At 52.5% G+C, this 11,278-nt stretch overlaps 2 protein-coding genes across 3 annotated transcripts; both read right to left on the reverse strand.

The window, feature by feature from the left end:
• Window positions 1-109: 109 nt before the first annotated feature.
• On the reverse strand, window positions 110-7,152 carry Prss53 (serine protease 53). 2 transcript variants are annotated; one of them, XM_050165852.1, is made up of 11 exons: window positions 4,685-5,232; window positions 3,710-3,730; window positions 3,427-3,589; window positions 2,891-3,156; window positions 2,647-2,801; window positions 2,292-2,511; window positions 1,466-1,616; window positions 1,146-1,387; window positions 918-1,063; window positions 505-721; window positions 110-253 (listed from the first exon to the last, which is right to left on the reverse strand). In XM_050165852.1, the coding sequence occupies exons 1-11, from the start codon at window positions 4,740-4,742 to the stop codon at window positions 234-236; spliced, it is 1,659 nt and encodes a 552-aa protein (XP_050021809.1). In that variant the 5' UTR covers window positions 4,743-5,232; the 3' UTR covers window positions 110-233. The 2 variants fall into 2 exon arrangements, with proteins under 2 accessions (XP_050021809.1, XP_050021810.1); XM_050165853.1 differs by lacking the exons at window positions 1,146-1,387; window positions 1,466-1,616 and having other exon boundaries at window positions 4,685-7,152.
• Window positions 7,153-7,281: 129 nt separating this feature from the next.
• Window positions 7,282-10,260, reverse strand: Vkorc1 (vitamin K epoxide reductase complex subunit 1). Its single transcript, XM_050165878.1, has 3 exons — window positions 10,021-10,260; window positions 9,159-9,268; window positions 7,282-7,717 (listed from the first exon to the last, which is right to left on the reverse strand). The coding sequence occupies exons 1-3, from the start codon at window positions 10,191-10,193 to the stop codon at window positions 7,515-7,517; spliced, it is 486 nt and encodes a 161-aa protein (XP_050021835.1). The 5' UTR covers window positions 10,194-10,260; the 3' UTR covers window positions 7,282-7,514.
• Between the last annotated feature and the right edge of the window lie 1,018 nt (window positions 10,261-11,278).

The following is an 11,278-nucleotide window of genomic DNA, read 5'->3' on the forward strand; positions in this document are numbered from 1 at the left end:
TTATTTAAGGAGTCCTGGAGACACCCCTGTTGGATTGCAGAGCTTGGGGGTGGGTCATGGTCACACACAGAAAGCATCCCTGGGCTGGCTCATTCCCAGTCAGACAGTTGGCTTGGCTTGCCTCAGGTCAGGGAACCACCAATAGGGAGGGGAGGGGATGGAGTGGAGAACTGGGTGTTGGTGGGAGTTGCCTGGCTTTTCTGGCGTCTTGTGAGTGAACTAGAGAGTCACCATCAACAACCGGCGGGTCGGCCTGTCGAGGAGAGGAAGGAAATTAACTTGGCCCCATCCCTAGAGCTTTATTAACTTGTGTTGAAAAAAGCAGGATCCATCTTGGCCCCTATGGCGTATGGGAGACCTGAAGACCAAGAAGCTGAGACCCTTACTGCCTACGTCCACGTGGATCTGTCTGTTGCTTACTCCACACCCCAGGCAGCTAGAGCCTGAGTGTCCTCCTTAGAGGGGAGCCCAGGCTAAGGAGGAAGAATGAAGAGGGACACGTACTTGAGTTGACCAGGCAGCTTCCAGGCTCAGCCTCGGGCTCTGGCTCCTCAGCGAAGTAGACCTGCCAGTCTAGACTGCTGACCCAGTCCTCATAGGCAGAGAGTGCCGCAAAGACCGCAGGCCTTGCAGGGCCTTGGCAGGTGTCTCCAAAGCTGTGCAGTCCAGCCAGGAACCACGTGCCCCTGACCTCATGGACGAGTGGTGCCCCAGATAGGCCCTGTTAGGGAGCAGGTTACACTTGGTGACTTTCCGTAGCGGGTGGGAGGGGCTTGGAGCTGTAGCCTGGGCTGTTTGGGGGCCAGCTGGCAGGAGGACTTAGTTTCAGGTGAGAAGCAAGGCTAGTAACCAAGCATGGTAGAAAGGTGAGAAAATGCCAGGGGTCTGCTGGGTAAGGGCTAGGAACTGGAACTCACCTCACACTGAGGCAGCTCACCCACGACAGTGGTGCAGACCATCCCGGGCAGGATGGGAGTGCCCGTGCTCCCAGGGGCTGCGTGGTGTTGGCTACAGGCCATTCGCCCCAGGACTCTGACAGGCACTGTCTGTGGGTGGCTGTTGGCTAGAAAACAAAGGACGAGAGCAGATGCCTCAGTTGCCTGCAAGTCCAGTGGACCACTGCCAGCATCCCCGTTACTATGTACCTGCTCCTGGAATCATCCCCAGAACCCAGCCATGTGCACCGTCGGGCAGGTGGTGGTCAGCATAGGGCAAGCAAAGGGGCCTCAGGCCAGGGCCTAACGTCACAGGCTGAGTCAGCAGCAGGAGGGCCACATCATAGCCGCCCTCTGGATGGGTGTAGGCCCCATGCAGAATGAGTTGTTTGAGGCTCCATTCCTCTGGTCCAGCCCCCAGACCTACACTCCATTCCTCTAAGGTTTGGCGCCTGTTGAGAGGCAGAGTTCTCAGCACTGAGAGACACAGCTGGGGCAAGGGGCACAGAGGAGAGTGACATAAGGCTCACCCGATAAAGCAGTGAGCAGCAGTCAGCACCACCACCTCTGATACCAGGGCTCCACCACAAGCCAACTTCCCATGGTGCTTCAGTCTAGCATCCCAGGGCCACTGAGAGAGTGCTCCTGCCTGAGGGCCTTCACTCCTCAAGGAGCCACACGCTGAAATAGGTGAATTACATCACCCAGTTAAGTGGTCACTTAACACTAGGACCTGTGCTGAGTGCTTCTGAATGTCAGCAGATCTTCCCAGTTGACTCTCAGCTTCATTACCAAAGGTAAACTAATACAGATTAACCTAGCTCTGTAACCAAAACCAGGTAGCCCACTTGGGATTCAGAGCCAACGTGCATGCCTTTAATCCTGATGTGACAGTAATCAGTGCCAGCCTTAACCTGGAAGGTCTCTGCCCCACTCCCCCACCCACCTACAGTTCCCCAAGCCTGGACCAGCCCTAAAATCCCTAGCTTGCTATTCTGAACATCAGGACCTAGCTTCCTTCCCTGAAATGACTTTGCATGCAATTTGCATTGCAGTCACTGCTCTGTCTCACCTTCCTGGATTTCTGCCTGGAAACTTGCAGCTTTCCCCCTGAAACCAGCCAGAGATTTCAGAGACACCCACCTGTAAAACTTCCTGGCTCCAGTGGGGCTGTTTGTATCCCAGAAACTAAAAGGCCCTTACAAACCTAGTTCTCTGTTGGCAGTGTCTAGACTCAGTGTCTGAGCTGAAGTTTGCTTCCTCATGGCTTCTACCCATTGGCCAGGAAGCCTTCATATGGCCTGAGTGTCCCTGTACACTCCACTTTTAATACCATGCGCAGACCTACCTACCTACCTACACAGCTGTTCTCATCGCTGGTCTCCACAGTTCCTGGGTCCTGTACCAGGAAAGCTGCCCCGTGAACGCGGGCCTGCAGCCACGAGCTGTGAGTGGCCATGTCAGTCAGCAGCACAGGAGTGTCCTCTTCGGCACATTTTGATGTGAAGCTTATGATCCCAACCTGGACCCAGTGTCCATCAGGCTCACGGCACATCACAGGTCCCCCAGAATCTCCCTGGAGCCAGGCAAAGGAGTCACCTGAGCCCCAATTCACTACTAACCAGATGCCTTCTGGCTGTTCCCCGTCACCCTTTTCTGTGGGCCCTTGGCCCAAGATTAGGCCTTCCCTTTCCCCCTGTACTCATCAGACCTGGCAGGGTCCCTGTACCCCAGGCTGGGCACCCCCACACAGCATCCCAGGTCTTGCTGGGTTGGCCAGCAGCCGCTGGTGTAACCGATTATAGAGACAGTTGCAGGTGGGGCGGCTGATGAGACGAAGGCGCAGGTTCCGTAGGGTCCTGGAAACTGGCAACGGAGATGAAGCTGAGTCTAGCTCTAGGAAGCAGTGGGGCCCAGGCAGAGTGCCTTCTAGGTCTTGTCAGGACAGGACTTACCATCGCTGGTGTTTTGGTCCCAGCCTGTGGCCCAGCAAGAAGCTCCAAAGGGGAAGTGATGGGTGGACCGGGGCAAGCAGAGGGTTGTATGGGCTGTGGGGTGGCTGAGCTGGAGCAGGGCCAGGTCTGATCCCTGGCTGTAGTGGTTATAGGCCTTGGGCAACTGCAGAGCAGCAACTGGCACCTCTTCAGCCCCTGGGCTCAGCCCCTCCTGCTTCAGAGAACCCAGGACCACGGACCAGGAGCTCAGTTCTGTTGTGGCCACCCTGAAAGGAGAAGGGCAGGGCCCGGGCAGCTGAGTGCCAGTGAGCATGACAGCGGGGAGAAGGAACACAGGTGGGGAAGATGAGCAGAGAACCCGACTTCAGCCACGCTCCTCCAGTTCCCACTTCCTCCTCTGTAGAGCAGGAAAGATGGCAAAGGCTGAGCTGGTCATAAATGACATTTCGTTATTCTAGGGGCAAAAGAGTCTTGCAAGGTACAGGGAGGGACAAGTCCACCCTCAAATCGAGAGACTGAACCAAAGCACGACTCACTTTTCAAAGCAGTGAGCGGCTGTGAGGACCCAGGTATCGGCCACCAGTGAGCCGCTGCAGATGTGTACCCCCTGTCGCCTGATGCTGGCCTGCCAGGGCCATTCATGAGGTAACGTGTTGCCTTCCTGGGGCTCCGGAGGGCCAGGGCCGCGTTGCCCGCAGGCTGTAGAGAAGGGTGAGTCATGGTCACTGTGGACACTGTCCTGACCTCGGGACCACACAACGCCATTCCCCCTTCCCCATTATCCCCCAGTACAGCCCATGTCTCGTTCCCACCACTTACCACGCTGAGCTGCTTGAAGACCTAGGAAGAAGAAGACACAAGACCTTAACTGGTGGAGGGGATGAGTCGGGTTCTTATCTACGGCTGGCTACCTCACCAGCCCCTCCCAGAATGCAAATATTTATATGCTGCTAAAAAGCAGCTTTTATTGGAGCCCATTCAGAGTACTCAGCCATTAACTCCTCAGCTGTGCTCAGCACTCTTGGGCCCAAGAAGCAAGGCCTGAGATTTATCTTGGGAGCAGGCCAACCCTCCAGGCTTCTGAACCCCTAACTCCTGCCCCCACCACTGAGTCAGGGAGGTGGCCAGTGTATGTGAAGGACATTAGCCTAATTGTCCCTTCAGCTGTGGAAGCCTGAGATGCTAGATTAGAGGCCTCTGTCATGTCCAAAGTGGGGGAGGCCCCAAGTGAGACTCACTCCACCCCTGTGCTAATGAATCAAACTACCTTTCCGGAGGAGGCTGACCTTTCCCAAGGGTCCCTGCCCTGCCTGAAACTCATCCTGGGCTCACACAAAGAGGCCTAATGCACATCTGAAGCAGAATTAGCGCAGACAGCTCCAAGCCAGCGGGGCCAGAGCAGGCCTGAGGTCATTCTGCAAGTAGAGGATCGGAAGGGGCGAAATACACACAGGTGAGACGACTGCACCCAGACAGAGTGATCTCAGATCCTTCCCTGCCCAATCCGCACGCAGACTGCTCTCAAGCACCTGACTTAGCTTTCTGCCCTTCAGTCTCCTCATCAAGACATAACTACTGTAGGAGTTAATGTATTGGCACAGGTTCTTACACAGTGCTCAGACTTGGCCCAGGAAAACCATCCACTTGACAGCAGGCTGTGTGTTACCTCCCTTCTCTCCCCACATCCCTCCTCCCACATGACAACTCCACACACCTAGACAAGGACATCCACGGGGAGACTATAGCCCCTTGGGATCCCTTACATAGCAATTGCAGTCTACTTGAATGGCTTACCCTCTAGCAGGACCACAGCTCCCACAATAAGCAGCCCTGGTCCCCAGCTCTGCCGCATCCTGCTCCGGGCCACTCAGTGCGCTAGCTCGTTCTCAGAGGAGCCACCTGGGTTTCCCTGGCTCCACCCCAGCTCCGCCCCCAGTCAACTAAGAGCCAGGTGTTACTTTTCCTGGGCTAGAAGGAAACCAACGGCTTGGGGCGGTGGTTGTGTGGTCCTTACGCCTCTCTGGACTTCTGGCAATGGCCACACTCCCCCAGTTCAAATCCCAGTTCCCCCATTTACTGCACCAGTAACTTTAAACAATGAAACTGTTTCTGTCTTGCCTGAAAAACTCCAGGGCTTTGAGGGGTGGGAGCTGGAGAGATGACTCAACACCTAGCAGCACTGACCCCATTCGATTCCCAGAAGCCATAGGGCAGTGCACACCACCTGTAACTCCAGTTCCAGGGGATCTGACACCTTCTTCTGCCCTCCCAAGTCACCAGGCATATATGTGGTGCACAGACATACATGCAGGCAAGACACTCACATACACAGAATAATAGTAAGAATTTCAAATTGGTCCCATCAAGTGGACTGGAAGGAATGTTGCTTTTTATTATTTTTTTAAAAGATTTATTTATTAAGCATACAATGTACTGCTGGCAAGGAAGGCACCAGGTCTCATTACAGATGGTTGTGAGCCACCATGTGGTTGCTAAGAATTGAACTCGGGACTTCTGGAAGAGCAGCCAGTGCTCTTACCCTCTGAGCCATCTCTCCAGCCCCTATTATTATTTTTTTTTTTTATCAATTATTTATTCTAGAGAGAGGGCAGGCAACCTGTGAGGGCTTTTTCCTTCTCCTATGTGGTTCTCAGAGTTTGAAATCACATGGTGGCCAGGTGCCTTTCCTGCTGAGCCATTTCACCAGGCCCGTAAACAAAAAATATGTAGGGGGCTGGCACAAAGACACTGGCCACCAAGCCTAATGAGCCAAGTCTGTTTCCCGGGACCCACATGGTGGAGAAAGGCTTCTTGCAAGTTGAAGTCTACCACACGTCATGGCATTCAGCACGCACACACACTCATAAATTTTAAAAATATGTCTGGGGTTGCCGGGCAGTGATGGCCTTTAAACCCAGAGGCAGGCAGATCTTTGTGAGTTCAAGGCCAGCCTGGTCTACCGAGTGAGTTCCAGGACAGCCAGGGCTACACAGAGAAACCCTGTCTTGAAAAAAAAAACTTAAAAAAAAAAATGCCTAGGGGCTTGGAGAGATGGCTCATTGGTTTCTTCATGGGCTGCTCTTGCCGGGAGACCCACGTTCGATTTCCAGGTCCACCTGTAACTCCAGTTCCAGGGGATCCAACACCCACTTATGTCCTTTCCAGGCACTAGGCACACACGTGGTGCAGACACAGGCATACACATAAAATAATTTTTAAAATTCCTTTAAGTATTTATGGTCGGGTGGTGGTGGCGCACGCCTTTAATCCCAGCAAGAGCAGCCCTGTCTCAAAACAACAACAACAACAAAACCCCAAAAATCTGACTTCTAGACCAGTTACTTGCCTCCCTCAGGACAAGGCCAGGTAGGTTTCACACATGTCCCGTGGTTTGCTTCTGAGGCCACATGTGCAGAGCTCGGTCTCATGCCAGTGTTGCTGTCTTACAAGTGCTGGGCTGGAGGTTAGACCCTTCCAACTCCTCACTTAAGCTAGCTCCATCCAGGGGCTGGAGAGATGGCTCAGTGGTCAAGAGCATTGCCTGCTCTTCCAAAAGTCCTGAGTTCAATTCCCAGCAACCACATGGTGGCTCACAACCATCTGTAGTGAAGTCTAGTGCCCTCTTCTGGCCTTCAGGAATACACACAGACAGAACATTGTATACATAATAGATAAATATTTAAAAAAAGCTAGCTCCATCCAGGAATCCTGACCCAATGGCGACACCTGTGAGCTGAGTTGGCTCAGGTGGATTCAGAGTGGGAGACAAGGGCTAGAGTACAGCTCGGTGTGGCGCTCCTGCCTAGCTGTGCAGAGCCCTACAATGTGAGCTTCGGGATATTTCCCTCCCCCAACTCTTCCCCGTACTAGAGATGTAGTCTCAGGCACATTGGCTTCTCTGAATCTAAGCTGCCTCACCAATATAAAAACAATGGTGGTAACTATCTCAGACAATTACTTTGAGGATTAAATTAACTACCAGTTTCTTAGACAATGCTTGGGATGTCAAGTCCGCGGTCCTACATTAGGAAAAACAGAAAGAGAATCTGAGCCTGGCCCTCTGCAGGTGTTAAGACTGGCTCAGGCTGTTAGGTGAGGTAGCTGCAGAGGTTCAAGTTGGACTACAGAAGAAATTCCAAGCAAGCTCGGCCTCCAGGTGTGTGGCAGCCACTCCTACGACAGGAGTCTGAGCCCTAGGCAGCCAACGCAAGCTTGTTTCCTGGACGTGGGGGCTGATGTGCCAGACTTTGCTGACATAAGCATGCTAGAGATGATGCAGCCACCCGTCCCAGACAGGCCCTCCATCGCACTCTGACTCATCCCAGTTCCAGAGAAGGCAATAAGGAAAGACCAACACCCCAAAGGATCCCTGGCAGACGGATGCTTCAGACTTGACCAACTTAGGAAAATTTATTGTTCAAAACCATTCTCTTTAGCCAAGAGCAGAAAGCAGTCCTTGAGAAGAGAACTTAGAGGCACGCCTGGTCATTGTCCTATGTGTGGTTATGGAGGGGGACTGGAATGTAAGGAGTAGGGCCTTCTACGGACCCACACATGACCCTCTTGAGCAAGGCTCATGTGCCAAGGCAAAGCAGGTTACGTTAGGCTGGCACGAGGTGGGATCTCAGTGCTTTTTGGCCTTGTGTTCTGGCACCTCCTGGAAGCTCAGCAACATCAAACCCACATTGATAGCATAGGTGGTGATGCAAACGATGCAGAAATCATGGAGCACAAAGAACAGGATCCAGGCCAGGTAGACAGAACCAGCGAGGGACACCAGGGAACTCAGTACCAGGAGGACGGAAGCCCAACGTCCCCTCAAGCAACCTGCAAAACAAGAGAGGATCATTAAAGGTACATTTAGAACTCTGCCATTCCTCCCCAGTGTCAGAGAGTAGCTGCATCTGCTAAAAGTTCTCTAAGACAGGATCCAGTGGGCCTTATGTGTTCACTAACCCTTGGGACCCAACAGTAAATTCTAACTCTGTATGAGATGAAACATGAGTCACCTTTGGAGTCTCCTCAAAAAGAGTTTGTAAGCTGAGCCAGGAGGTGGTGGAGCACACCTTTAATCCCAGCACTAGGGAGGCAGACACAGGCAGATCTCCATGAGTTCAAGGCTAGCCTGGTCTCTACAAGAGCTAGTTTCAGGACAGGCTTGGACAGGCCTCAAAGCTACAGAGAAACCCTGTCTCAAAAAACAAAACGAAACAAAAAAGAATTTGTAAAATGGCTGTGTTTACATAGGCCTATAATCTTGGCACCTGGGATATGGAGGCAGGAGGCTCAAGAGTTCAAAGTCAACCTAGAATGCATAAGACCTTGTCTCAAAACAGTTGGTCCTAACACTTGGGATACAGAGGCAGGAGGATCTCTGCAAGTTCCAGGCCAACCTGGTCTACATAATGAATTCCAGAGTAACCAGGGCTACATAGAAAGTTCCTGTCTTTTTTGGGGGGGAGGGGAGGCGTCGAGACAGAGTTTCTCTGTGTAACAGCCCTAGCTGTCCTGGAACCAGCTCTCTAGACCAACCTCGAACTCACAGAGATCTGCCTGCCTGCCTATGCCACACAAGTTTGTGCACCACTACCACCCGACAAAAGTTATTTATTATTTTTATTACTTTTTAATATATGAGTGCTTTGTCTGCCGCTATGCCTACATGCTAGAACAGAGAATCAGATCCCAGTATAGATGGTTGTGAGCCACCATGTGAGTGCTAGGAATTAAACTCAGGACGTCTAGAAGAGCAGCCAGTGCTCTTAACCTCTGAGCCATCTCTCCAGAGCCAAGAGAGATCTCTGTCTTAAGAAAATTAAAAACTGGCCAGGCAGGCGGTGGCTGTGTATGCCTAGAACACAGCGAGTTCCAAGAAAGGCACCAAAATTACACAGAGAAATCTCTCAAAAAACCACCAGGTGTTGGCACATGCCTTTAATCCCAGCACTTGGGAGGCAGAGGCAGGCAGTTCTTTGAGTTTGAGGCCAGCCTCAGGTAGAGTGAGTTCCAGGACAGCCATGGCTATGCAGAGAAACCCTGTCTTGGGGGTGGGGAAAAGGAATTGATACCAGAGGAAATCTTTGAGAGCCCTACAGCCTCTGGCTACCTAAACTAAGGCAACCCTGCTAGTGTCTTCCTTTCTTGTCCCCTTGTGATGAGGTTGTTCAGTGATTAGCTGTGATTAGTTGGCTGTCAACTGTCTGGGTCACTAAGACATGGGGTGGTGCTGATCTGGCTTAGGAGGTCAGGAAGGGACAATGCCACTCACCTAACAACAGTTGTATGGTGTAAAACATGCAACCAAATATGCTGTTGGATTGGTTGAGGATGCTGTCGGCTCCTAGCACGTGCTCCACCAGCCCAAAGCCACGGCCCCACCTGGCGGGAGGGAAAAACCCAGGGAAGCGTGGTCAACCTAGTGCCTCCTGGAAAAAAAGCGATTAGCAAGACTCTCCACCCACCAGGAATCCAAAGGTCAGTGACCCTCTGGTGTGTCACTGACTCTATCCTGGTCTGTCATCATAGGCCATTAGTAACTTCAGGAGCTAGTGAGATGGCTCAGCTAATAAAAGTGCTTACTTCCAAGCCTGTCAACTGGGTGGACTCCTCCAGACCCACGAAGTGGGAGGGAACCACCTCCGATTTCCACGTGCATGTAGTAGCATGCACATGCAACCCCACAGACAAATAAACGGAAAAAAAATGTTTTTAATTTTTTCAGCCTGTTCGCGCTTTATGGTGACCACTCAGAGAAATGTGGAGCACAATCTATTTGTTCCCTCGCCACCAACATCCGGTCCTCCAGCACAACCAGAGTGAGCCACCTTTATCCCTGAGCAGAACAATGACACCACCTCCTGTCATTCTGCATCATCCTCAATCTCTGTGTACCATTCTGCCCTGCCTCCTCCAGTTTTCCAATCACAGTTATTCGCTGGCATCCTCAGCCTTCAAATCCCAGTATCTCTGAATGGTCCAGGCCCTGTGCACGTCTGAAACTCTTGGGGCAGCACTTTCAAAGTGTCCGTTCTGCGGACCCTGCGATCCCAGACTGCAAAATCATCCGGCAACCTGGCCGTCAAGGTACACCTGGCCTTCAGGGACCCCATGCTTTCCATTTCTGCACGCACCGAGAGGAGAAGACGCGTGAACAGCTGATGGAGGTCCCCACGTCGCAGAGCGCACGGTAGTCCTCGTCGCGGGCGCGCGCCGCCTTCACGTGCAGCGCGTACAGTGAGAGCGCGAAGCCGGCGAGGCAGAGCGCGAACCGCACGCGTCCCGGGTTCCTCCAGGTGGTGCCCATGTCGTCGACAGTCCAGACCACCAAGGGCTGGAGGGAAGAGCCCGCCACGGGGCGGAGGCGGGGCCTGGCGGGGCCACGCCCCTCAGGCCCGTAGGTTGGCCGGCCTCGGCGGGCATCCTCCTATCCAATTGATCGTTCTTAGGCAAGGCAGCTAGGGATGCTGGGCTGGTAAACAGGGTTAAGGGACGTGAGGAATCATTGGTACGGCTGCTGCCAGGCATGATGGGAATCGTAGTCGGAGAGACTGAAAGAGCTCAAGGAAAATGGAGTCTCTAGAGTTGTGAAGCTACTATTAACGTGACGGTGCTCAGCACGTTCTCTGTGCCAAGGTCCTGTTTTGTGCATTTGGCTTGTCTAGAGATTAACGGACAAATGGAACGTAGCGAAAACTGTGACGCGTTTCAGGAAGCATTTCCCCTGAAACTATTTCAGATGCCATTCGGCTATAAGCCGAGCTTCCAGGGCGCCGCCAGCCATCCCTCGCGCCTCACCAGCGCCTCTTGTGGGCGGAGCGCGCCCTTCGTCTCACAATAAATTCCGTTATCTTGGCCACACTGCTGGCAGTTTCCTAGACCTTGGCACTGATGTGGTACCAGCCTTCTTGGCAAAACTTGAGCCTAAATCAATCCAACAATCCCTCTGATATTATTTCCCCTTTACAGATATCCCGGCTATCGAGGACCCTTCTATTTTGTCCACCTCGTCATCCTTCCCATTTGCGTCGAGTTCCTGCACCAGCTCCCTCTACCTCTCTCCCCTACTGTCCTTAATCTAATCCCTTCACAGTTAAGTTTAGGGAAGATTTTACATTCCCAGTCTTCTTCAACTTCTTTCTTGCTACTCACATAATAAACGAGCTGCCCCTGAACGTTCCCCTGACTCCTACTGCAAGTATGGCAAGACGTTAAGCCCAATGCCAAGTGGTATTAATTGCTGCTTTCAATAACCTTTTTTTTTTATTTTCGAGACAGGGTTTCTCTGTAGTTTTTGGTGCCTGTCCTGGAACTAGCTCTTGTAGACCAGGCTGGCCTCAAACTCACAAAGATCCTCCTGCCTCTGCCTCCCGAGTGCTGGGATTAAAGGCG

The sequence above is a fragment of the Alexandromys fortis genome, unplaced genomic scaffold (assembly GCF_014885135.2).
Source record: "Alexandromys fortis isolate MF-2015 unplaced genomic scaffold, M_Fortis_MF-2015_v1.1 scaffold_146, whole genome shotgun sequence".
In the NCBI taxonomy this organism is placed as follows: Eukaryota; Metazoa; Chordata; class Mammalia; order Rodentia; family Cricetidae; genus Alexandromys; species Alexandromys fortis.

What these genes read in the sequence shown, in the direction of transcription:
- Prss53 (XM_050165852.1), bottom strand. Translation starts at nt 4,742, where the DNA reads ATGCGGCAGAGCTGGGGACCAGGGCTGCTTATTGTGGGAGCTGTGGTC. An exon ending in GCCGCTCACTGCTTTGAAAA is followed by an intron (nt 3,157 to 3,426) that starts GTGAGTCGTGCT and finishes TTCTCCTTTCAG; the next exon opens with GGTGGCCACAACAGAACTGA. An exon ending in GGACCAAAACACCAGCGATG is followed by an intron (nt 2,802 to 2,890) that starts GTAAGTCCTGTC and finishes CTCCGTTGCCAG; the next exon opens with TTTCCAGGACCCTACGGAAC.
- Vkorc1 (XM_050165878.1), bottom strand. Translation starts at nt 10,193, where the DNA reads ATGGGCACCACCTGGAGGAACCCGGGACGCGTGCGGTTCGCGCTCTGC. An exon ending in TCACGCGTCTTCTCCTCTCG is followed by an intron (nt 9,269 to 10,020) that starts GTGCGTGCAGAA and finishes CCCTCCCGCCAG; the next exon opens with GTGGGGCCGTGGCTTTGGGC. An exon ending in CACCATACAACTGTTGTTAG is followed by an intron (nt 7,718 to 9,158) that starts GTGAGTGGCATT and finishes CTTGTTTTGCAG; the next exon opens with GTTGCTTGAGGGGACGTTGG.